This window comes from Thermothelomyces thermophilus, chromosome 2 (genome assembly GCF_000226095.1).
Source record: "Thermothelomyces thermophilus ATCC 42464 chromosome 2, complete sequence".
NCBI lineage: Eukaryota > Fungi > Ascomycota > Sordariomycetes > Sordariales > Chaetomiaceae > Thermothelomyces > Thermothelomyces thermophilus.
In genome coordinates, this window is record NC_016473.1 from 3,005,127 (window position 1) to 3,032,371 (window position 27,245).

General features: G+C 40.0%; 2 protein-coding genes across 2 annotated transcripts; both read left to right on the forward strand.

Moving 5' to 3' along the window:
* Window positions 1–2,209: 2,209 nt before the first annotated feature.
* Window positions 2,210–3,477, forward strand: MYCTH_2301604 (uncharacterized protein). Its single transcript, XM_003661733.1, has 3 exons — window positions 2,210–2,315; window positions 2,403–2,779; window positions 2,952–3,477. The coding sequence occupies exons 1-3, from the start codon at window positions 2,235–2,237 to the stop codon at window positions 3,334–3,336; spliced, it is 843 nt and encodes a 280-aa protein (XP_003661781.1). The 5' UTR covers window positions 2,210–2,234; the 3' UTR covers window positions 3,337–3,477.
* Window positions 3,478–4,029: 552 nt separating this feature from the next.
* Window positions 4,030–4,798, forward strand: MYCTH_2301605 (uncharacterized protein). The gene is made up of 2 exons (XM_003661734.1): window positions 4,030–4,426; window positions 4,498–4,798. Exons 1-2 carry the CDS (start codon window positions 4,113–4,115, stop codon window positions 4,766–4,768), a joined length of 585 nt encoding a protein of 194 aa, XP_003661782.1. The 5' UTR covers window positions 4,030–4,112; the 3' UTR covers window positions 4,769–4,798.
* The last annotated feature ends 22,447 nt before the right edge of the window (window positions 4,799–27,245 follow it).

Genomic DNA, 27,245 nt, shown 5'->3' on the forward strand with positions numbered 1-27,245 from the left:
CTCCAAGGCTCCGCTTCGGGCACCGGCCTCGCTACGCGGCCAATCGGCACTGGCGGGCGAAATTTAAAGTCGGGTGTAGACACAGGCAGAAAGGCGATGCTCTCTCCATCGATTGTACCTCGACTAGGGCAACTATGTCGGCTTCGGAATGGCGGCGGCGATAATTTCGCCAGGTTGACAAATTCAGATCCCACCGGCGGCGCTGGCGGCGTTAAAATTGGGTATAATTATAAGGTTGGGTAAATGGCTTCAGAAGGACCTGGCAGAAGGGAACATAGAGTGTCCAAGAACTACAGTCCTTGAAACAGTTCATTCGAAAAAGAGGAGCAAGAGAAAGGAGAGAAAATCAACTCGGATTCCGTCAGAATACCTACTTCCACGAGAGGGAGGGCTTTTCCTTCATTGCGCTCTGCCCCGGTATATGTCCCCCTCCCCTCCCCTTTTCTGAAGTGATTTCTTTATTTTATTACATCATCATCCCCTACCAACGAGTCTTCATCAGATGCTGACGTGTGTTGTCTGGGGGGATAATTATCAGTGGACCAAGACCGACCTAGGAGGCGGTGACCAGGCGGACCTGATGCCCGAGCAGGGGGCCAAGGCGTCCTTGGACATCATCTTCAAGGAGGGGCAAGTGTACAATGGCAAGCTGCCCATGGTCTAATTACGTCGAAAGGGTTGAGAAGCCGAGGCCAGGCGCTTGGCATGTCTACGACGGGGGCATTTGCGAGTGGTAAGTATTAAAGGGCCTAAATAATAACTTCGTAGCATTAGTAGGCATGCTTGATCGCGAAATCTGATGGTACTGCTTGCTGCGTCTCTATTGCTCCCAAGACCAGTCAGTAATAATGGGAGGTTGAGGAGCACGCCTAGCCCTGCCGACCCCGACCGTCTAACTCTGTAATAATCATTTAATTAATAATTATGGCTGATTCTCGCGTCTCTGATAACCGACGCTCTAAGTGCCCAATACGTTCTTACCAGTTCTTTGATCGACATTTGCAATGATTAATACCGATATTCGTCGAATGCTGATGTGAGTAATTAATTACATACATGTCGGGTGGCTGTGGGTCACGGTCATTTCCCTTCCCTTCTTTTCAATTGATTCTTTTCATCTCGTTCACTTTTTTGATGTGTTTCCGGGCCCAGCACCACATTCAGCCGCACACTCATCGCGACTTGGCACTCCAGTCGTGTCCTTCAACTCCGTAGGCCATGTGTCAAATGCAGTTGGAAGACTCGAACAACAGAAGAAGGCTGTGTAGCGGTGGCATCGAAGGTTCAACAAAGTGCCTTGTAGACTATTACGACTATTACCTAAGAAAGAAGAAAAACGAGCGCTATATATAGACAGAGGAAATCGTCAAAGCATTTAACGAGCGTGCCTCAGCGCGTGGCTGGCTCGTGGCTAGTGCCTCAGAAGTTCATACGCTTCGGCGTGGGCTCCGTTTGGAGGTAAACCTCAAGTTCCGGAACTGGCAAATTGGAATTGGGTACGGCTGTTTCAGCTTACTCTGTAAAATCGTGAGCGAGGTTACATTCAGACAAGCGCCCTTCTCGAGTTGACACAAACTTAACAACGAATTATTACTCGCGACTCTCGCGCCCGCTCGCTCACGACAACTTAATTATCGTAGCCAATCTCCTAGCGCCGGCCCCGCTACCTACCTAATTAAGCATGGGCGGCGCGGCATAGGGTCCCAGGTTCCCGCTTCCCGCCCCGTCCGTCCCGCGTCCTCGACGCCATGAACCGAACCAGCGGGTCGGGTCAGGCTCCGGATCCCGACGTCTACTTCGGCCAGCCGATCGTCCCCGTCATCGTCTTAACGATCGCCTTGTCAACCCTGTCCGTCGGCCTGAGGTTTTGGTCGAGAGCGGTGATACTGCGCACCGTCGCTCTCGAGGACGCCTTCATCTTCCTGGCTTGGGTTGGTTTCCTGCTTCCCCCCCCCCTCCCCCCCCCCCCCGGGCCCCAGAACAACACCCCCCAATGCGCAGCATCCCATTTTCGGGGCAACTCGCCTTATCAACGGGCTCCGCTTGCTGACTTTGGTTGGTTGTTGCTTGTTAACTATCACAGCTGTTTGCGGTCGCCACCTCTCTCTGCTCTGCCGTCGGTAAGTTAGGCTGTTCATCCAGTTTCTTCTTGGCCGGGGTTTAGTTACCGCAGAACCGTGGGAAAGGACCAGGCTGACTGACTCTGGCGGTACCAACTTGTGTACCCCGCTTCGATGGATCTAATAGCGCTCAAATATGGCCTCGGACGGCAGTATGCTGCTCTGGACCAAGAGACCCGGATCAACAACCTAAAGGTGCGTTGGTGGACAGTCACCAAGAAGCAAGCTCCCAAAAGTCTGAGGCTGACGCCGCCGTTAATTATTACGTTCTGGCTCGAACAGACGGGGTTCGCAACCAACGTCATCTACACGCTGAGTTTGCTCTTCGTCAAGGTCTCGATCCTATGCCTGTACATCCGGGTCCTCACCTACGACAGCGTCCGCCGGGCGGCGCAGGTGCTGCTCGTCGTCGTCTCCGTCACGCACGCCTGGATCATCGCCTCCCTCTTCACCGGCTGCATCCCCCTGGCCGCTCTGTGGGACAAGACCAAGTACGAGAACCGGTACTGTCATCCCGGGAGCGTCTACTACAGCCACTCCGGCATCAACATTTCCACCGACTTTCTCATCTTCATGCTGCCCTTGGCCGTCCTGCACCGGATCCATGCCCCACCAAGGCAGAAGATTGCCCTCTACTGCGTCTTTCTGCTCGCCTTTTGGTATGTTTCTTTTTTTTTTTCCTCTTTTCCCTTCTTTTTCTTCCTCGCCTCCCCATGTTCTTATCCTCTTCTTTATTTTTCTTTGTGTATTGTGTGTGTGTGTGTGTGTGTTCTTGTACGGGAATCTGTCTCGGGTCGGACCACTGACGTATTATCGACAACGTTCGAATAGCGTGTGCATCATCTCTATCGTCCGGTTAATCGAGCTCTTCAACATCCGCTTCATCAACACCCTGGCCGACATGACCAGGAACGCCGTCATCGTGGCCATCCTGAACATGCTCGAGGTCAACACGGCCGTCGTCTGCGCCTGCATCACCACCATCAAACCCATGCTCGCCCGCTTCTGTCCTCGGGTGTTCGCCTCCGACCCCAGAGGGAGCGCGACCACGACCGGCGAGTCCGAGGCCTGGAGCGGCGAGCTGGAGCGGGCCCGCGGCCGCCGCCCTCCGGGCCTGGATGATCGGCTTGCCTACCGTCTCGACGGCGCCATGGCGACGGTCGGCGAAAAGACCGAAGAGCCTTCGCGCGGGGAGGCGACAGCGGCAGGAAGGTGATCAGATTTCTTGGGATGTGATTTGGAGATTATGACGTTCGGGATACTGTATTCTTTCTGATGAGATAATCACCGGTTGCTGGCCAACAACTGTCGCTATACATCTTATGACAAGATAATATACCTAAATTAATCATTCAAGGGAGAATCTTCAGCGCGCGCTTATTAGCCTCGGTATGCCTCGGTGAGTCGCGGCTCTGCATTCTGCCTGGCGTTGACCTAGGTTATGTGGACAAATCGATGTTTAGAACGAACTTGCTTGATCTTTTTTCCAAAAATATGAGAGAATAAGAGGGAAGTTCCCCATGGCACGGGTGCTTTGATCCCATCATAGGTATGATTCTGATTGAGAAAGACCAGGCAGTTAACTATTGGTGACTCGCTTGACGTGTAATTAGCTTCCACCCGCCGAAGAATGACCCGACATTCTTCGCAGCTCAGCTTTCAACTCTCGAACTCGTAGAAACAATATTTCCCCCAACCTTGGGCGACACAATCGGAGCGCCGTTAAGTCCAAAGAGTCACAACCCGAATCGAGCACGGTGCTTTGCAGTCAGCGTAAAGGTAAGGTATCTTCCTTTCTTTTTTTTCTTCGTTTAGTTCCTTTGACTTGGTGGCCAAAAGTACTGTGACCAAACTGTTGCTGACTTTTTCGGGGTGCCCTGTCGATGAAGCCGCCGCAGGAAGTGAAACAGCTAGCCACAGAAGCAACAGCCAAAACAAAACCAACGGCGGAGCGAACTCGGATACCATCGCAACAAGCGAACGCAAGTTACAATGGCCAAATTCCAGGACCAGTACACACCTCCCGGAGTTTCCATCTATGGCGGCTATCAGAACTATGCCGAGTGGAAGTTCACCTTGTTCCTTCACCTTGACTGGTACGATCTACGCTCTTTTGTCGTCGACACCGTCGCAGCCCCGGCGCCAGATGCCACCGACAAAGAACGGCTCGCCTACAAGCGCAAGAAGATCATGTCATACGCCATCTTGCGCGATTCCGTTCGGGAGTGGCTCGAGCAGATGTGCACGAACTACGAGTTTCACGGGCCTTGGGACGGCCCGAAGCCGGGCTGTCATTGCATGGCACTGTACGATCACACCTATAATGCCAATCGCTTATGGCGTAAAGTCCACCAGTTGACGCAGTTCCCCGACTCAGACGACGAGTATTAGAGGAGCCGACGACAACTGTTTATGCTCGGGTGGAGTGCACAATCCACTCGCATTTTGGGCCCTGGTTTCGCGAGTTGATTGGTTTCATTTACCTGCCTGTGCCACGATGGACAACGAGCACGAGATTCGGGCTTTACATTCATCTTCTCAAGAATACAGTGGCTTCATGGGCATTGCGGAGAGATTTTTTTCCCCTTATGCAGGAAGAAAGGGCGGACAGCCTGACTCTGCACCTGGCCTGGTTTGCTGCTTCTTAGTCTCAGCATAGCAATCGAAACATGTCCCACAGACATTCATTCCAACACCTGAACCTAAAAAAGTGGCCTTGTCCGGGTCCAGAGAGCAAGGTACGAGGATGGCGAGAAGTCACGGACGGCCAATCCGATCTCACCAGCGGCACTCGACTGGTATTGTTAACCTAGAGAGCTCCACGTGTAGTCGAGTACTTGGCAGGCTTAAGTCTGTCGTATAATTATAGGTTTACATCAAACTCGGCAGCCAAGGAAATGCTACCATACTAGGACCAAGGTAAACAATGAATACCTTAGGTCTGTCTCTCTGTTGCTTAGATCGGAAGGGAGAGCGATCTGTAGGCTAGCCGTGTTCTCTCAACAAGCCACCCCCTTTTTCTTCCTTTCTGTGTCCCTCTTTCGCTCGCTCTCCCGGTGACGTTGAAATAGCCCGCCCGCACCGGGGGCGCCTCCAGGCCGACCTTCTCGATAAATGCGGCCAGATCGAACCCTAACGTCTGGCCGACCTGCTCCCGCGTGACGGCAAAGTCGGCCCCCGGTGTTTCCACGACTTTGGATCCGAATATGATCTCCAGTCACTCCTTGACCTCGAGCTCAAAGCCAACTGGCGTCTGCGCCGACACAATGCCAGCCAGGAGAAGTGCGGACGAGAGAGTAACGCCGGACAACAACATGGTGGCGATTTTTCGGATTCTGACGATGGTGCCACTGAAGAAGAATGACTGGAAGCGCTGAAACGGAAATTTCGAAGAGCAAGGAGTTAGGGCACTTATATATATAATTAATGTACATTCTGCTTCCTATAATAGGCGTAATATATGTCCATGTAAATGAGGTGCTTTAATTACTCCCAGCCTATAAGTAGTGTGCCAAGACGATCGCGACTGTTTCGCTATATTAATTGATTCCATTTCTACCACCGGCAGTTTTAAAGACTTAACCAATGTAACAGAATCCGCAGTATAATCTTTCATAGTGGCCGATACCATGGTTCTGCCATAGATTAAACTTCCATACTATAGGGAAGCCTATAACTGCTCCTCCGCTCTGTCTCGCTCTCGCCCTCAGAGTTGTCGACATAAGTCGGACCCCCTAGATTCGGAACACCCTGTAATGTGCTAGCCTTATAGCAACTGTAGATAAGCGTACAATGTTTTATTCGACTACCTTAGGGAGGAAAAAGAGGAAAAATACAAGAGTTATACAAAGGAGTGCCTTTTAACTAATGTATATATATATAACCTAGGTAAGGCCTGGTTAGGCTCTAGGTCGGGCGCTAACCGGGCCTTGGCCGCATGTCCATTGGACGAGTTATAAACGAGTAACGAACGCTCTACGGACTTGTAGGGCAGGGTAGGTAGGGCAGGGTAGGTCCGTTCTGTACCTAGGTAAAGCCTAGGCATTGTCTAGCCTAGGTATAGCCTAGGCTTATAATATACCTCCCTTTCTTTTTTTCATGGTTACTAGGCTGACCTGCCTTATAATATATTATATATAATAGGTATATAAGTAGGTTTTATACCTTCCTCTTTTTATTATTATAATAATATAACTTATATATATAATAGTATATTATATATAAATAGGTAGCTATTTAAGTTTAGATAAAACCTATACCTCCTTCCCTTTGTTATTAGAATAATACGACTTGTATACGTAATAGTAAGTTATATATATAATAAGGAATTTGCCTAGGTTTGGCGTGCTCCCCTATTACCTTCTTCTAATGCCTATAAATACCCCCTCTACTTCCCTTCCTCTCCTAATTCTCTCTCCTATAACTAACTTTCCTTCTCCTCTATACTCTCTAACCGCCCCTACCTCCTATAATTATACTTGTTACCTATACCCTTATCGTACCTTTAAGTTTTTTTTTTAATTAATATCTGTCTAGTATATTAATAGTTACTAGTTTACTTAGTAGTAGTAGTAGTAGTAGTTACTACCTTAGTAGTAATAAGAATAAAGATTACTATATAAGTTTTCCTCTTTTTATATTGATTTTTAGCTATTATATATATATATAAGGTATAGACTAACTTTTAATTTTATAGTATAAGAATGCTAACCTCTCCCTTAGTAAATATATTATTAAAGATAACTCTTCTAATAAGGAATTTAAACTATAGCTTAAAAAGTAGTAGTACTACTTATTATATATTAATTGACTTCTAAGAGGTAATAAGGTCAAGTATATCTAAGGTTAGGGTGCTTCCTATATAATATACTATAAGAGCTATAAAAGCTATATTTAGAATCTATAGCTCTAGGCTAATAACCCTTACCTATATATAGGTATTAAGAAAATCGTAGGTTATTATAATACTAGTATTACCTTTGCCTCCCCTACCTATTATAAGACTACTAACTAAGGCGCTTATTATACTATCTTAATGCTTAAGTTCTCTATATTAATACGTTTGTTCTCTATACTCTTCGAGGCTGCCTAGTCTAACCACTTGCCTAGATAGGCTACCTTTGCCCTTATCCAGGCCGTAAGTTCTTTTTGTCATTCTAATAATAACTTTGCCCTAGTCGCTATTACTACCGCCCCTAATATCCCTACCTACTATAGTAACATTATCTAGCCTGTTACCGGCTCTAACCCTACCTTATTGTAACAAACCCAACTCAGACTTCTTCTAAAAGGGTTCAGACGAAGGTAGGTAAAGCAAGACAAGCAAGCAGGTCGTCTAAAGGATTCAGTAAAGCTAAAGGGTTCACAACAACACTTAGAGTTATCTCTCACAGTAATTAGCAACGCTTGGTATAAGTACTTGTGACGAACCCAACTCAGACTTCTTCTGAAAGGGTCCAGACGGAGGTAGGTGAAGCGGGACGAGCAGGCAGGTCGTCTAAGGGATTCGGTGAAGCCAAAGGGTTTATAATAACACTTAGAGTTGTCTCTTACAGTAATCAGCAATGCTTGGTATAAGTACTGTGATTGTAATTGTTACTACTGGTAAACTCCCAGAGTCTACTATAACGAGTGACTATCTACATGTATATATAATCCTAGTAATCATTCCTGATCACGGTGATCGTGAGTGATCGTATGGTAGTGATCACCCTGATCACTGGTGAGCGTAGTGATCACTATGCTTCCCATGCTATAATTAGTCCTTTCGTTCCTTTGACTTAATTAGCCTATTCGTACCAGTGGCTTAGGCAGCATCTATATATATATTTCTATGACACGATGCCCTCCCTCTAAGGCTTTCGACCTAAAAGCCCTCTTTAGGCCGTCTCAAATAGCGCTAATATCCCTTACGTTCCTTGTATATGTTTTTCTCCTTAGCCTCTTATTACCCTTTATACTATCAATTATACTATCTAACGTACGTAGATCTCTAGCATCTATTCGTTGTAAGCGTTTAGCTTAGTTTATTTCCAATTATAGGTTTATAGTAATGGCATATTCTCATTGCGCAGAGTATAACCAAGTGTATAAGATGATTGAAAAATCTCGTCGCTACGAGGCTTACGTGCGTCAGGGTTATGCTTACGATAGTTCCGGTGTTCCAATTTCTTCTTATAAGTTCCCGTTTCCTTGTAAGAGTATATCTCTAATTATAATATAGTAAATCGTATCATACACGAGTAACGTCGTTTAAAAGCTAAAGAGAAAGAGGCTAAAGCCTTATTACGAGAATATTAACGTAAAGCTTCCGAGGCGTTAGCCCGTCTGACTCAGGTCCGTAAATAACGAGAGTTCCTAGTAGAGAAGGGGGCAGATATAATTACACGGGGTTTGTCGAATCTAGACGAATTAGAGGCGGTAGAATAGTAGGAATCGGGGGCCGTTATATAGCTTAACGGTGGCGTCGACGTTATTAACTAGGGCGTTATTTTCGGTTCTGTCTTAGATTTGCCTTTGGCCGATCCGGGTTCTGCCGATAGAACTGTTCTAGTTTCTTAGGGTAGTTTAAATTCTTAACAGGTTCCTATAAGTTATCTTCTAGTCTGAAATCAAGCCATTTAACTAGGTACTATAGTTCCTCGTTAATAATATATAAATCTAGAATTTCTTCGACGTCCTATTCTTCCTCTTTATCCTTTGCTTCGATGTATATAGCAACCTTAGCATTCTTTAGTACTAGTTTAAGAAGTGAAATATGAAAAATATTTATCTATAGTTATATAGATAATGGTAATAATAGTCGGTAGTTAGATGTTAAAATTCGTTCTTTGATAATAAAGGGTCTAACCTTCTTAAAGTCTAGCTTCGTGCTTAGTCGTTTGGTTTATAAGTTTCGTATGATTAGGTAGACTTTGTCTCCCCTCTCTAGGCAAGGTCCCTCGAGCCTATGTTTGTCGTAGTAGTTCTTCATTCTAGTCTTGACAAACTCGAGTTCCTTTATAAGCTTTTCATATAGTACGTGCATTTGTTCTACTTTGACTGCTGCTCTCGGCACTATAACCTCTGGTCCTTACCTAAGGTCTACTTCGTATCCGTAGTTCGCGAAGAACGGTATAGCTTTGGTCGTTTCCGTTAGTATCGTATTATAAGCAAGTTGTACTATTGGCAACAGCATGACCTAGTCGTTTTGCTAGTAGTTAACGTAAGAGCAGAGGTACTGCTTAACAACTTGGTTTAGTCGCTCTATTTGTCCGTCAGTCTGTAGGTAATATGCCGTTAATAGCTTACTATTAACGCCTAATCGTTGTATTAATGCTTGCTAGAACTTTGACGCGAACTTCGTGTCTCTGTCGGTGATCCATTCTTACGGCTAAGCATATACTAATATAACTTGCTAATAGATCACGTCTACTAACTGTTCCGCTGTCTAGGACTCCTTATAGGGAAAGAAGTATACCTACTTAGTCAGGTGATCTACTATAGTAAGAATACTATTATAGGTCACTCCTATAGCTATATCCTTAGATTCTAGCAGCTTCGTAATAAAGTCTATCATAACTAAACTCTATGGTTTGTTAGCTATTAATAGTAGCTAAAGTAGCCTATACGGCTTATATCGTGCCGTTTTGCTTCGATTATAGATATCGTAGTTCCGTATAACTTCCTTAACTCGTGCCGTCAACTATAGAAAGTCATAGTATTTCTTGACTTATATAACAGTCTTTGTAACTCCTTTATATCCTCTAAGTTTCGACTTGTAGAGTTCTCGAATCATCTACAGCTATTGATCTTTGTTATAGATGTACGCTTTGCCTTAGTACTAGAGTTTCCTGTCTCTTTCTTCTACTCTGTTAGGTACCAGTGGTCTAGGTACTACTTGATACTATATCTCGTTAATCCTTTCTTCTCGAAAGATTGTATAACATTCTAGGAACAAGTCAAGTAGATCATCTTCCACGGGTGTCTACGTTTCGTGATACAGCGTTCCGTCTATCTGTTCCTTGAATAACGGTGGTATCGTTCCTGTTCGTCCTTCTATATAATCCGTTCGTCGACTTAAGATGTCCGCTTATACGTTCTCTTTGCCCTTCTTATAGCGGATCTCAAAGTTAAATTCCGTGAAGAATTCTACCTATCGTATTTGTCGTCCGTTAAGCTCCTTTATCACTATAAAGTATCACAAATTCTTATAATCTGTATATACTTATACTAGTTTAATTATACCGCTAAGGTATAGTCGCTATTCCTTAAAGGCTTTAACAATCGCAAGTAGTTCCTTGTTATAAATCGGATAATTAAGATGTAGTCTATCGAGCTTCTTTAAAAAGAAGGCTATAGGATATAGCTTTCCTTATCTATCTCGTTATCCTAATTGTCCTCTGATAGCGTAGTCTAAGGCGTCCGTTTCTACCTCGAATAGCTTCTTAGGGTCTAGTAGTACTAGTACTAGATCTTCGGTAATGGCGTCGCAAATCTATATAAATGCTTGCTTATATTATTCTTCCTATTGGAATTTAGTATTCTTCTTAGTAAGTTCATACAAAGGTCGTACGATCGCTCTAAAGTTCCTAATGAACATCTGGTAGAAGTTTGTAAATCCGATGAAGCTTTGTACTTCCGTAACTGACGTCGGTCGTAGCTAATTCTTAATAGCTTTAACCTTTAAAGGTTCTATCCGAATTTGTCCTAGGGATATCTTATATCCTAAAAAGACTATCTTCCTAATATAGAATTCGCTCTTTTCCTTGTTAACTAATAGCTTATATATATATAGCACATCTAGTACTACTTTTACGTACTTCCGGTGTTTATCTATCGTCTTAGAGAAGATAAGTATATCGTCGAGATAATATATTATAAATTTGTTAAGAAAGGGTCGGATAGCTTAATTAATTAAGGCTTAGAATGTTGCCGGCACGTTTATAAGTCTAAATAGCATGACGAGGTACTTATAGTGGCTATAGGGTGTCCTAAAGGCCGTTTTCCACTCGTCGCCTTCTTTAATCTATATATAGTTATAGGCCGATAGCAAGTCAAGACACGTAAAATATTAGGCTCCTGCTAACTAATCTCAGAGCTATAAGATTAGCAGCAACAGGTATCGGTTTTTTACAGTCTGTTCGTTAAGTTACCAATAGTTAATATATAACTATAGCTTTCTATCTTTCTTAGGTACAAACAGGATTAGGTAGCCTACTAGCGATGTCAACAGGCAGATATATCCTCTTCAAAGGTTCTCCTCCAAATATCGCTTAAGTTCTTCATTCTATATCTAGCTCATATAGTAAATCTTAAAGAACTTTAATCGTGCTCCTTCCTTAAGCTTAATCTCGTAATCCTATAGGCCGTGTTCTAGTAGTCCTTCCAGATGTTTCGGTTCGAATGCTAGGTGTCCTTCGTATTCCTTCGGTACTTCCCTAGTCTCGTCTCGTCTCTCGGTTTTCTAATAGTATACGAACTTGGTTCCGTCTATAGCGATGCTAGCGATTTCTCCTATCTCATCCTACTACTCTAATTACAGTGCTCTATATTCGTTAACGGAGAGAACAGCTATCGGCGGTTTAGCTTGTTCCTCCTATCGTGATATCGATGTCGTTGTGCTGCTTCTTCTAGAGTCTATAGTGGTCTGCCTACTACTATCTATCTCTTATGGTAGATCTGTAGGATATGCCTTTCCTTAAGCATCGTCTGCTCGCGATCCTTGTATACTCCTTATCTTGCTAGTTAAATACAACTCTATTTGGGGTTACAGGTAGCTACTATTCTTCTAGCTAATGTCTAGGTTATAATCTTTATATTATAGTAACCCTAATATTATGTCTTTATTATTACCTATATCTATAATACTAAATATAACTACTATAGTCTTTCCTACTATAGTGATATCGATTAGTTTGGTCTCCCTACGTACCTATTACGTCGGAAATGGCCCTTTAACTATACTATGCTTCCGCTTCATTCTCTAGGGTATCTGTAGCTAATTTACAAGTGCCGGCGAAATCAGGTTCATCTCTGCTCTACTGTCCATTAGTACGAGCATTTCGTGCTGTTTCTATCATGCTATTATCTATAATCATTTATCTTGCTACCATCGTCTAAAGATTATAGCGATTTCCTATATTTCTGCCGGGAGGTCTCGACATAGTAGTCTCTTACGCCAGTCCTTCCTATACTACACTACTACCCGCCACTACATAGGCATTAATGGTTTCCGGGCCCCTTGAAGGGCCCTGACCCGTTTCCCAGGTTAGTGCTAACCTCTTCGGTTATTTAGCTAATAGCAGCTTTGTCGATCATGCTCATTTCCGTAAGCCATTGAGTGCTTACAGCTTCCTACCATTAGGTCCATTCTGCTTTCCATCGTACGTGCTATAACTTCGTCTAAAGCTCCCAAATTTACAATTTCTTTTCATCTACGTAATAGAGGCAATCGTTGCTCCAGCACGAGTCCTACGTGTCTTGTCCGGTTCCGCAGTACCTAGGCTAGGCTCGTCTTAGAACTATCGTAATGCCTTCTAGATCGTAGGCTTCGATCTTCTAGAGCAATTCGGCCGCTCTGTTTCCTATATTGTAGACCCATTTTATAGGGCGTAAGCTTCTGTCCTCATTTCCTTGTCAGGTCGGCTAGTGATTGTTTTCGAATTTGTTATAGAAGTAGTATTAGCATTCGTATACTATACACTAGAACCAAGGTACTTACGTATATGCCTTATGTCGAGGGTATAGTCGCGTGGTGTCGCCTAGGAGGTATTAGAATTCTTTCCCAAATCCTTCCCATTATACATGGACCGTAGATACTCTAGTGCTAACATAGGAGTGTTTCTTCTAGTAGCTTTCCTATATACGCTCGTCTTTTCCGTGGTTTGCGTATATAAACTAGTATTCTAGGTTCTATATATCGTTACTAAGTTACTGGCTGTCAAGATACTTGGCGTAGCTATCAGGCCTATCGTATATCACAGGCTGTTCTCCTTTAATGGTTTCTACGATACGTCGGAGTTCCCTTATTTCGTCCCTCATTCTATCGCTCTAGTAGGCAAGTCAAATCAAGCGTCCATCCCATTCGTGTAGTTCTATATTAAGCCAAAAAACTTCGTTACAATACCATTCGATCTATTCCTAGAGGAATAGAACATTAGGTCTAGGTCTTTCGATTCCTTAGGTGTCGGTTGTCTACGATCTATCCTGCCTCTACGTGACCATAAAACCTTACTACCTTAAGGCTAGGAGAATCGAAACTGGCGGTATATACTCTCCTACTATATCCTATTTAGCAAGACCTGTCTCTAGGTCTATAGTGACCAGTTTAGAGTACGGTACTTGTTCGTCTTTACCATTGTCGTCATATCTAAGACTATCTATATCACTGCCCCTATCTTCGTAGCTTGTAGCTACTACTTCGATAATGTCCTTAGTGGTTTCGTCGATAGCCGTAATTTCCTTTCTAGGGACTATTTTCTACTCTTTCTTCGGGCTATAACATTCTCGCTTATAGTGCCCTTTCTTCCTATAGTTATAGTAGGTAACATTAGACTTGTCTTTAGTCGTCTTCTTCTAGTCCTACTTCTACACTACGTCTATATCTATAGCTCTAGGATACGTCCTATACGAGGTACTAACGTACGCTTGCTTTTTCTTATCGTTAGCCTTAACTATAGTTCTGTTCATTTGACCCCGTTTCTACTACTCTTGTATATAGAGTCGATCATCGATTCTAATGGCTTATATAATATATTTATCTAGGGTCTTAGGCCGATTATACTTATATAGCTTGTCTTTAACCTTTTCCTTTAAGCTATTATAAAATAGTTATATTAATACCTTGTCATTAAGCTAAGACTTGAGCATGTCCTGTCTAAACTATATAGTATAGGAGGCTATTAACTTAGTCTATCGGAGATTAGCAAGTCTTTCTTACATATAAATCTTCTTGTCTTTATTGCTAAAAACCTTCTAAAGCTCTTCTTCGAAACGGTCGTAAGATCGGAAGACTACCTATATAAACATATCTCGGTCGTCTTTGTCTTCCTTAGTAAGATAGTCGTTCTATATAGGCTCGAACTATCTAAGTGCCTTGCCCTCTAGTCTTATAGCTATATAGAGGACTTTAGCTTTATCGTCTAGAAACTTGTCGTTATTAAGCTAAAAGTAAGATTAAAGGTTTGTTAAGAATCCTACAAGATTCTCCTTAGTTCCTCTATATTTGCTAGGTAGTTCGATCTTGATACGGCTCGCTTTAGCAGTCTCGAGTGCCTCGATTTTGGTGTAGGCCTCATTAACTAACTTCTATAAGTACTTTTCACGGTTCTCGAGTTCCTTAATTCGAGCTTAAATAGCCTTATCTCTCTAGTCTAACTCCTAGATCCGCTACTAGAGTTGACTAAGCTAAGTGAGCAACTGTTTGGCCGTGACGTTAGTAGCTATATCAATGTCGAGGTCGAGGTCACCTCCGTTCTAAACCATAATAGAACAAAGGGAGTGGTAATAACGTATGACGAACCTAACTTAGACTTCTTCTAAAAGGGTTTAGACGAAGGTAGGTGAAGCGGGACAAGTAGGCAGGTCGTCTAAGGGATTTGGTGAAGCTAAAGGGTTTATAATAACATTTAGAGTTATCTCTTATAGTAATTAGCAACGCTTAGTATAAGTATTATGATTGTAATTGTTACTATTAGTAAACTCTTAGAGTCTACCTAACGAGTGACTGGCTAGCTATATATATATAATTGTCTATCTCTCTTTAATAGTTATTACTAGTACTATTTTTCCTTTTACTCTGTGATTCTATGTTGTCGACGGTGACATGTTATTATCACTAGTGAAGACCTTAGTCTTGGCGGTGATAATCTTCTGATTGGTCTGTCGAGTGATTGGCTGTCGGAATGTCCTACGTCCTAGCTACAGCCTGCTAGGCCGTCCATGTGCTTATCTGTGACACTTATAAGCTACTAGGCAGCTTATATACCGTATTATAGCATAGAACGATAGTATATTATACTAGATATAGTATATAAACGAGAATATATTGACTTTAGTCAATACTAATACTACCCTTATTGTCTATATCTTAGGCACTCTATTACCTGCCTCTTATACTTACTTAAACGCCTCTATACGCCCTATACCTATACTAATCGACTTCGGCCATTCCTATAACTGCTGCTCTTCCTTGCCTACTAAGTATATAGTACGCCTAGTTTATAACTATAACGACCCTACCCTTGCTACTATAACTATCATTTTAAATAGGGAAGATAAGTGTAACGAACCTAACTTAGACTTCTTCTAAAAGGGTTCAGACGAAGGTAGATTGAGCGGGACAAGCGGGCAGGTCGTCTAAGGGATTCGGTAAAGCCAAAGGGTTTACAACAACACTAGAGTTGTCTCTTATAGTAATTAGCAATACTTAGTATAAGTACTGTGATTGTAATTGTTACCACTGGTAAACTCCTAGAGTCCACTATAACGAGTGACTATTTACATGTATATATACTTCTGTCGGTCGCTTATAGTCCCCTTTTATCCTGTCCTTAGATCGCCTTTGGTAGCTAGCTATCCTTTGCTATCTTTCCCTTTTAGGCAATTGTTCGCCCGTAGTAGCCCGCGCTCCCTAGTGATCCCGTATTAGCCTCGCTTCATGCCCTTCTTAATTAGTGGCTCATTTAGCCTGCTACACCCTACCAGGTCGTAATATATAGTTGGCTTATAATACGATGCCCTTTCTTTAGGGCTTTTAACCTGAAAGCTTTTTATAACTTGTTTTAAATACTACTAACACCCCCTTTTCCTAGTAAGTAACGTCCTTCTTCTATTAACTTTCTTTTACTATGGCTAATTATATTCCTAGGAATTGTCGCGATCTTAAACGTAAACAATATACTATTACGATTAAAATTAAGCAAGAGGGTCATAAAGTTACTATATCTTAGAAGCGTTATTAGAATATAAAGCTATAAAAGCATTATATAATAATAGAAGGTTTAAACAAGTGTTAAAACTATATTTATATAGGTAAGAAGTATAGTAGTCTAAACATTATAAATACTTATAAGTTCCTTATTGTTTTTCTTTATAATCTTAGGTTACTAACTATCTTAGTCCTTTCGAATTTGTCAGAGTAAGAGAAGGTTTCGAGGGAGATTACTAAGACTAAGGCGTTACTTATTTAGACGTTAAGCCGTTTAAGTCGATTACATCGTTTATAGCAATCCCTGTACGATCGTGGTGCTAAAGTTTTTCGTTGTAGCGTAGCTCGTCTAGAGGAGGAGGAAGAGCTAGATACTCCTCTACTGATATCGGAGACATAGACCCTCGCGGGTTAGGCTTAGGCATTAGGTACTTTTGATGTACTTAATTAGGAGTCGATTAGGTTAGATCCTAGTTTTAATTCTAGTAGGTTCTCCTCTTTTTCTATTAGGGAATAGGCTTTAGAGCCGGTTCTTATAGCTAGTTAGAATTCTACTAATAGAACTACTTTAGTTTCTTAGGGCAATTTAGGTTCTTAATGGGTTTCTATAAGTTGTCTTCTAGTCCGAAATTAAGCTATTTAACTAGGTACTATAGTTCTCTATTGATAATATATAAATCTAGAATTTCTTTAATGTCCTATTCTTCTTCCTTGTCTTTTACCTTAATATATATAATAACCTTAGCATTTTTTGATGCTAGTTCGAGAAGCGAAATATAAAAAATATCTATCTATAGTTATATAGGTAACGGTAACGATAGTCGGTAGTTAGATGTCGAAATTCGTTCTTTGATAATAAAGGGTCTAACCTTCTTAAAGTCTAGCTTTGTATTTAGTCGTTTGGTTTGTAAGTTTCGTATAATTAGGTAGACTTTATCTTCCCTCTCTAGGTAAGGTCCCTTGAGCCTATATTTGTTGTGGTAGTTCTTTATTCTAGTCTTGACAAACTTAAGTTCCTTTTTAAGCTTTTTATATAGTATATATATCTGTTCTGCTTTGACTACTGCTCTTAGCATTGTAACCTCTAGTCCTTGCCCAAGGTCTGCTTTATATCTGTAGTTCGCGAAGAACGGTATAACTTTGGTTGTTTCCGTTAGCGTTATATTGTAAGCGAGTTATACTATTGGCAATAGCATGACCTAGTTATCTTGCTAGTAGTTGACGTAAGAACGGAGATATTGCTTAATAACTTGGTTTAGTTACTCTATTTATCTATTAGTCTATAGGTAATATACTATTAACAGCTTACTATTAACGCCCAATCGTTATATTAACGCTTACTAGAACTTTAATACGAATTTAGTATCTCTATTAGTAATCTATTCTTATAGCTAAGTATATACTAATATAACTTGCCGATGGATTATATTTACTAACTGTTTAGCTATCTAGGATTCCTTATAGGGAAAGAAGTATACCTATTTAGTTAGGTAATCTACTATAGTAAGAGTACTATTATAGGTTACTCTTATAGCTATATCTTTAGATTCTAGTAGCTTTGTAATGAAGTCTATCGTAACTAAGCTCTATAGTTTGTCAGCTATTAGCAATAGCTAGAGTAGCCTATATAGCTTATATCGTGCTATTTTGCTTTGGTTATAAATATTATAGTTCTATATAACTTCCTTAACTTATACCGTTAACTATAGAAAGTCATAGTATTTCTTAACTTATACAATGGTCTTTATAACTCCTTTATATGCTCCAAATTTCGACTTATAGAGCTCTCGAATCATTCGTAGCTATTGATCCCCGTTATAGATATATACTTTGCCTCGGTACTAGAGTTTCCCATCTCTTTCTTCCACTCTGTTAGGTACCAATGGTCCGGGTGCTACTTGATATTGTGCCTCGTTAATTCTTTCTTCTCGAAAGATTACGTAACATTCTGGGAATAAGTTAAGTAGATTATCTTCTACAGGTGTCTACGTTTCGTGATATAGCGTTCCGTCTGTTCGTTCTTTAAACAATGGTAGTATTATTTCCGTTTGTCCTTCTGTATGATCTGTTCGTCGGCTTAAGATATCCGCTTATACGTTCTCTTTGCCCTTCTTATAGCGGATCTCAAAGTTAAATTCTATAAGGAATTCTACCTATTATATTTGTCGTCTGTTAAGCTCCTTTATCGTCGTAAAGTATTATAGGTTCTCATAATCTATATACACTTGTACCGGTTTAATCGTACTATTAAGATATAGTTACTATTCCTTAAAAGCTTCGATAATCATAAGTAGTTCCTTGTTATAGATTGGATAATTAAGACGTAGTCTATCAAGCTTCCTTAAAAAGAAGGCTATAGGATCTAGCTTCCCTTATCTATCTTATTATCCTAATTATCCTCTAATAGCGTAGTCTAAAGTGTCTATTTCTACCTTAAATAGCTTCTTAGGGTCTAATAATATTAGTACTAGGTCTTTAGTAATGGTATTACGAATCTACGTAAATGCTTACTTGTATTACTCTTCCTATTAGAATTTAGTGTTCTTCTTAGTAAGTTCGTATAAAGGTCGTACGATCGCTCTAAAGTTCCTAATAAATATTTGATAGAAGTTTATGAATCCAATAAAGCTTTATACTTCTATGACTAATATTAGTCGTAGCTAATTCTTAATGGCTTTAACCTTTGAAGGTTCTATCTAAATTTGTCCTAGGGATATTTCGTATTCTAAAAATACCATTTTCCTGATATAGAATTTACTCTTTTCCTTATTAACTAATAGTTTATATATATATAGCGCGTCTAGCACTACTTTTACGTACTTCTGGTGTTCGTCTATTATCTTAGAAAAGATAAGTATATCGTCGAGATAATATACTATAAATTTATTAAGAAAGGAGCAGATAGCTTGATTAATTAGGGCTTAGAACATTACTAGTGTGTTTATAAGTCTAAATAGCATGACGAGGTACTTATAATGGCTATAGGATATCCTAAAGGCCGTTTTCCACTTATTACCTTCTTTAATCTATATATAGTTATAGGCCGATAGTAAGTTAAGATACGTAAAATATTAGGCTCCTACTAACTAATCTCGGAGCCGTAAAATTAGTAGTAATAGGTATCGGTTTTTTATAGTCCATTCGTTAAGTTACCAATAGTCAATATATAACTATAGCTTTCTATCTTTCTTAGGTATAGACAGGATTAAGTAGCCTGCTAGCGATATCAACAGGCAGATATATTCTCTTCGAAGGTTCTCCTCCAAATATCGCTTAAGTTCTTCGTTCTATATCTAGCTCGTATAGTAAATCTTAAAGAACTTTAGTCATGCTTCTTCCTTAAGCTTGATCTTATAATCTTATAGGCCATATTCTAATAATCCTTCTAGATGCTTTGGTTCGAATGTTAGGTGTCCTTTGTATTCCTTCGGTACTTCCCTAATCTTATCTCGTCTCTCGGTTTTCTAATAATATACAAACTTGGTTCTATCTATGGCGATACTAGCGATTTCTCCTATCTTAACCTACTACTCTAATTACAGTGCTCCGTATTCGTTAATGGAGAGAACAGCTATCGGCGATTTAGCTCGTTCCTCCTATCGTGATATTGATATCGTTATACTACCTCTTCTAGAGTCTATAGTAGTCTGTCTGCCATTGTCTGTCTCTTACGGCGGATCTGTAGGATATGCCTTCCCCTGAGCATTGTCTGCTTACGATCCTTATATACTCCCTATCTTGCTAGTTAAATACGACTCTATTTAGGGTTATAGGTAGCTATTATTCTTCTAGCTAATGTCCGGGTTATAATCTTCATACTATAGTAACCTTAATATTATATTTTTATTGTTACCTATATCCATAATACTAAATATAACTATTATAGTCTTCCCTACTATAGTAATATCGATCGGTTCGGTCTCCCTATATACCTATTATATTAGAAATGGCCCTTTGACTATACTATGCTTCCGCTTTATTCTCTAGGGTATTCATAGCTAATTTACAAGCATTGGCAAAATTAGGTTTATCTCTGCTCCATTGTCTATTAGTATAAGTATTTTATATTATTTCTATTATACTATTATCTATAGTTGCTTGTCTTGCCGCTATCGTCTAAAGATTATAGCGATTTCCTATATTTTTGCTAGGAGTTCTCGATATAATGGTCTCTTATATTAGTTCCTCTTATACTATGCTATTACTTGCCGCTATATAGGCGTTAATGGTTTCTAGGCCCCTCGAAGGGCCCTGACCTATTTCCTAGGTTAGTGCTAACCTCTTTAGTTATTTAGCTAATAGTAGCTTTGTCGATCGTGCTTATTTCCGTAAGCTATTAAATGCTTACGGCTTTCTACTATTAAATCTATTCTACTTTTCGTCGTATATACTATAGCTTTATCTAGAGCTCCCGAATTCGCGATTTCTTTTTATCTATATAATAGAGGTAGTCGTTACTCTAGTACGAGTCCTATATGTCTTGTCCTATTCTGTAGTGCCCAGGCTAGGCTCGTCTTAGAACTATTATAATGCCTTCTAGATCGCGGGCTTCGATCTTCCAGAGCAATTTAGCTACTCTGTTTCCTATATTGTAGACCTATTCTATGGAGCGTAAGCTTCCGTTCTTATTTCTTTGTTAGGTCGGCTAATGATTATTTTCAAATTTGTTATAGAAGTAATATTAGCATTCGTATACTATACATTAGAACTAAGGCACTTATATATATGCCTCGTGTCAAGGATATGGTCGTGTAGCGTCGCCTAGGAGATATTAGAATTCTTTCCCGAATCCTTCCTATTATACGTAGACTATAGGTATCCTAATGCTAAGGTAGGAGTGTTTCTTCTAGTAGCTTTCCTATATATACTTGTCTTTTCCGCGGTTCGTGTGTATAAACTAGTATTCTAGGTTCCGTATATCATTACTAAGTTACTAATCGTCAAGGTACTCGGTATAGCTATTAGGCCTATTATATATTATAGGCTGTCTTCCTTTAATAGTCTTTACAATACATTAGAGTTCCCTTGTCTCGTCCCTTATCTTATTACTCTACTAGGCAAGTCGAGTCAAGCGTCTATCCTATTCGCGCAGTTCTATATTAAGTTAGAAAACTTTATTACGGTATTATTCGATTCGTTCCTAGAGGAATAGAATATTAGGTCTAGGTCTTTCGATTCCTTAGGTGTTAGTTATCTACGATCTATCCTACCTCTATATAACCGTGAAACCCTACTACCTTAAGGCTAGGAGAATCGAAATTGGCAGTATATATTCTCTTACCATGTCCTATTTAGCAAGACCTATCTCTAGGTCTATGGTAACTAGTTTAGAGTACGGTGCTTATTTGTCTTTACTGTTACCATCGTACCTAAGACTATCCATATTATTGCCCCTATCTTTGTAACTTGTGGCCGTTACTTTGATAACGTCCTTAGTAGTTTCGTTAAGAGCTATAATTTCTTTTCTAGGGACTATCTTTACTCTTTCTTCGGGCTTTGATATTCTTGCTTATAGTGCCCTTTCTTTCTATAGTTATAGTAGGTAATATTAGACTTGTCTTTAGTTGTCTTCTTCTAGTCCTATTTCTATACTATGTCTATATTTATAACTCTAGGGTACGTCCTATATAAGGTATTAACGTATGCTCGCTTTTTCTTGTTATTAGCCTTAACTATAGTTCTATTTATTTGACCTTGTTTCTATTACTCCTATATATAGAGTCGATTATCGATTCTAATAGCCTATATAATATATTTATTTAGGGTCTTAGGCTGATTATACTTATATAGCTTATCTTTAACTTTTTCCCTTAAGCTATTATAGAATAATTATATTAATACCTTATCGTTAAGCTAAAACTTAAGTATATTCTATTTAAACTATATAGTATAGGAGGCTACTAACTTAGTCTATTAGAGATTAGCAAGTCTTTCTTATATATAAATCTGTCACGGAAATATACATGCAGATACCGCCTGAGCCACTGGCACGAATAGGCTAATTAAGCCGAAGGAATGATAGACCAATTAGGACAGGATCACGCTTAGCAAGAAATAATCTTAGTAGAGGATTACTAGCTTATAATATAAGCTAGATAAGCTAGTATAAATGATTACTACGACTACTAGTAATCCTAGGAGTATATATACATATAAATAGTCACTCGTTATAGTAGACTCTAGGAGTTCACTAGTGGTAGCAATTACAATCACAGTACTTATATTAAGCATTGCTAACTACTATAAGAGATAACTCTAAGTGTTATTATGAACCCTTTGGCTTCACCGAATCCCTTAGACGACCTATACGCTTGTCCCGCTTTACCTACCTCTATCTAGACCCTTTTAGAAGAAGTCTGAGTTAGGTTCGTCACACGTTGTTACCACTCCCTTTGTTCTATTATGGTTTAGAACGGAGGTAACTTCGACCTCGACATCGACATAGCTACTAACGTCACGGCCGAACAGCTGCTCACTTAGCTTAGTTAACTCTAGCAGCAGATCTAGGAGTTAGACCAGAGAGACAAGGCTGCTCAAGCTCGAATCAAGGAACTCGAGAACCGCGAAAAGTACTTGCAGAAGTTAGTTAATGAGGCCTACGCCAAAATCGAGACACTCGAGACCGCTAAAGCAAGCCGTATCAAGATCAAACTACCTAGTAAATATGGAGGAACTAGGGAGGATCTTATAGGATTCTTGATAAACCTTTAATCCTACTTCCGGCTTAATAATGATAAGTTTCTAGATGATAAAGCTAAAGTCCTCTATATAGCTATAAGACTAGAGGGTAAGGTACTTAGATGGTTCGAGCCTATGTAGAATGACTACCTTACTAAGGAAGATAAAGATAACCGAGACGTGTTTATATAAGTAGTCTTCTGATCTTATGACCGTTTCAAAGAAGAGCTTTAGAAGGTTTTTAGCGATAAAGATGAGAAGATTTATATATAAGAAAGACTTGCTAATCTCTAATAGACTAAGCTAATAGCCTCTTATGCTATATAGTTTAGATAGGACATGCTTAAGTCTTAGCTTAATGATAAGGCGTTAATATAATTGTTCTATAACGACTTAAAGGAAAAGGTTAAAGACGAGCTATATAAGTACAATCGGCCTGAGACCTTAGACGAATACATTATATAGGCTATTAGAATTAATAATCGACTCTATATACAAGAGTAATAGAAATGAGGTCGAATGAACGGAACTACGGTTAAGGCTAATGATAAGAAAAAGCGAGCATACGCTAGTACCTTATATAGGACGTATCCTAGAGCTATAGATATAGACGTAGTATAGAAGCAGGACTAGAAGAAGACGACCAAAGACAAGTCTAATATTACCTATTATAACTATAGGAAGAAAGGGCACTATAAGCGAGAATGTTGCAGCCCGAAGAAAGAGTAGAAGACAGTCCCTAGAAAGGAAATTATAGCTATCGACAAAACTACTAAGGACGTCATCGAAGTAGCGGCTATAAGCTACGAAGACAGGGGCAGTAACACGGATAGTCTCGGATATGATGATAATGGTAAAGACGAACAAGCACCGTACTCCGAACTGGTTACTATGGATCTAGAGACAGGTCTTGCCGAATAGGACATGGTAGGAGAGTATATACTGCTAGTTTCGATTCTCCTAGCCTTAAGGTAGTGGGGTTTTATGGTTATATAGAGGCGGGATAGATTGTAGACAACCGACACCTAAGGAATCGAAAGACCTAGACCTAATGTTCTATTCCTCTAGGAACGAATCAAATGGTATTGTAATAAAGTTTTTTAGCTTAATATAGAACTATATAAATAGGATAGACGCTTGATTTGACTTACCTAGTAGAGCGATAGAATAAGGGACAAAATAAGAGAACTCTGACATATTATAGAAACTATTAAAGGAGAATAGCCTGTAATATATAATAGGCCCAATAGCTATACTAAGTATCTTGATAGCTAGTAACTTAGTAATGACGTATGGAACCTAGAATACTAGTTTATATAAGCAAACTGTGGAAAAGACAAGCGTACGTAGGAAAGCTACTAGAAGAAACACTCCTATGTCAGCACTAGAGTATCTACGGTCTACGTATAATAGGAAGGATTTGGGAAAGAATTCTAATACCTCCTAGGCAACGCTACACGACTGTACCCTCGATACAAGGCATATGCGCAAGTGCCTTAGTTCTAGTGTGTGGCATACGAATGCCGATACTACTTCCGTGACAAATTCGAAAATAATCACTGGCCGACCTAATAAGGAAATGAGGACGGAAGCTTACGCCCTGTGGAATAGGTTTACGATGTAGGAAATAGAGCGGCCGAATTGCTTTGGAAGATCGAAGCCTACGATCTAGAAGGTATTACGATAGTTCTAAAACGAGCCTGGCCTAGGTACTGTAGAACCAGACGAGACATGTAGGACTCGTGCTAGAGTAACGATTGCCTCTATCACGCGGACGAAAAGAAATTGCGAATTTAGGAGCTTTAGACGAAGCTATAGCACGTATAATAGAAAGTAGAATAGACCTAATGGTAAGAAGCTATAAGTACTTAATAGCTTATAGAGATAAGTATAATTAACGAAGCCGCTATTAGCTAAATAACTAAAGAGGTTAGCACTAACCTAGGAAACGGGTTAGGGCCCTTCGAGGGGCCTAGAAACTATTAACGCCTGTATAGCGGTAGGTGGTAGCGTAGTATAGGAGGGACTAGCGTAAGAGACCACTATATCGAGACCTCCTAGCAGAAATATAGGAAATCGCTATAATCTTTAGACGATAGTAGCAAGACAAGCAATTATAGATAACAGCATAGTAGAAATAGCACGAAATGCTTATACTAGTAGATAGTAGAGCCGAGATAAACCTAATTTCGCCGACACTTGTAAATTAGCTATAGATACCCTAGAGAATAAAGCAGAAGTATGGCATAGTCAAAGGGCCATTTCCGACGTAATAGGTACGTAGGGAGACTAAACCGATCGACATTACTATAGTAGGGAAGACTATAGTAGTTGTATTTAGCATTATAGACATAGGCAATAACAAAGACATAATATTAGGGTTACTATAGTATAAAGACTATAATCAAGACATTAGCTAGAAGAATAGTAGCTACCTATAACCCTAAATGGAGTTATATTTAACTAGCGAGATAAGGAGCATACAAGGATCGTAAGCAGACGATGCTTAGGGGAAGGCATATCCTACAGATCTACCACAAGAGACGGATAGTAGCAGGCAGACCACTACAGACTCTAGAAGAGGCGGTATAACGATATTAATATCGCGACAGGAGGAACGAGCTAAATCGCCGATAGCTATTCTCTCTATTGACGAATGCGGAGCACTGTAATAGGAGTAGTAGGTTGAGATAGGAGAAATCGCTAGTATTGCTATAGACGGAACCAAGTTCGTATACTACCAGAAAACCGAGAGACGAGACAAGACTAGGGAAGTACCGAAGGAATACAAAGGATACCTAGCATTCGAACCAAAATATCTAGAAGGATTACTAGAACACAGCCTATAGGATTATAAGATTAAGCTTAAGGAAGGAGTATAACTAAAGTTCTTTAAGATCTACTATACAAGCTAGATATAGAATGAAGAACTTAAGCGATATTTAGAGGAGAACCTTCGAAGAGGATATATCTACCTATTAATATTGCTAGTAGGCTACCTAATCCTGTTTATGCCTAAGAAAGACGGAAAGCTATAGTTATATGTCGATTATTAGTAACTTAACGAATAGACCGTGAAAAACCGATACCTATTACTGCTAATCTTACAGCTCCGAGATTAGTTAGTAGGAGCCTAATATTTTACGCGTCTTGACTTGCCATCGGCCTATAACTATATATAGATCAAAGAAGGCAACGAGTAGAAAACGGCCTTTAGGACACCCTATAGCTACTATAAGTACCTTGTCATGCTATTTAGACTTATAAACACGCCAGTAACGTTCTAAGCCCTAATCGATCAAGCTATCTAACCCTTTCTTGACAAATTCGCGGTATATTATCTCAACGATATACTTATCTTCTCTAAGACGATAGACAAACACCAGAAGCACGTAAAAGTAGTACTAGATACGCTATATATATATAAGCTATCAGTTAACAAGGAAAAGAGCGAATTCCATGTTAGGAAGATGGTCTTTTTAGGATATAAGATATCTCTAGGACAAATTCGGATAGAACCTTTAAAGGTTAAAGCCATTAAGAATTGGCTACGACTAACATTAGTCACGGAAGTACGAAGCTTTATCGGATTTGCAAACTTCTACCGGATATTCATTAGGAACTTTAGAGCAATCGTACAACCTTTGTACGAGCTTACTAAGAAGAATGCTAAATTCCAATGGGAAGAATAACATGAGCAAGCATTTATACAAATCTGCGACGCTATTACCAAAGATCTAGTACTAGTACTGCCAGACCCTAAGAAGCCATTCGAGGTAGAAACGGATACTTTAGACTACGCCATTAGAGGATAATTAAGACAACGAGACGGATAAGGAAAGCTATATCCTATAGCCTTCTTTTTAAAGAAGCTTGACGAACTATGTCTTAATTATCTGATCTATAACAAGGAACTACTTGCGATTATCAAAGCTTTCAAGGAATGGCGACTATACCTTAGTAGCATAATTGAACTAGTATAAGTATATATAGATTATAAGAACCTACGATACTTTACGATGACGAAGGAGCTTAATGGACAACAAATACGATAGGCAGAATTCCTTGTGGAATTTAACTTTGAGATCCACTATAAGAAGGGTAAAGAGAACGTACAAGCGGATATCTTAAGTTGACGAACAGATCATATAGAAGGATAAACGGGAACGATATTACTATTGTTTAAGGAACAGATAGACAAAACGCTATATTACAAAACACAGACACCTATAGAAGATAATTTACTCGACTTGTTCCTAGAATGCTACGTAATCTTTTAAGAAGAAAGGATTAACAAGGTATAGTATCAAGTAGCACCCGGACTACTAGTACCTAATAGAGTGGAAGAAAGAGATAGAAAACTCTAGTATCGAGATAAAGCGTATATCTACAATAAAGATCAATAGCTGCGGATGATTTGAGAACTCTACAAGTCGAAACTTGGAGGACACAAAGGAGTTACGAAGACTGTCGTACAAGTTAAGAAACACTATGACTTTCTATAGTTAACGGCACAAGTTAAGGAAGTTATACGGAAC

Bases quoted from the DNA above. Each gene is read 5' to 3' on its own strand.
- MYCTH_2301604 (XM_003661733.1), top strand. From the start codon at position 2,235: ATGGATCTAATAGCGCTCAAATATGGCCTCGGACGGCAGTATGCTGCT. The intron at 2,316-2,402 runs GTGCGTTGGTGG...TGGCTCGAACAG, and splicing joins CCCGGATCAACAACCTAAAG to ACGGGGTTCGCAACCAACGT. The intron at 2,780-2,951 runs GTATGTTTCTTT...ACGTTCGAATAG, and splicing joins GTCTTTCTGCTCGCCTTTTG to CGTGTGCATCATCTCTATCG.
- MYCTH_2301605 (XM_003661734.1), top strand. From the start codon at position 4,113: ATGGCCAAATTCCAGGACCAGTACACACCTCCCGGAGTTTCCATCTAT. The intron at 4,427-4,497 runs GTACGATCACAC...TCCCCGACTCAG, and splicing joins GGCTGTCATTGCATGGCACT to ACGACGAGTATTAGAGGAGC.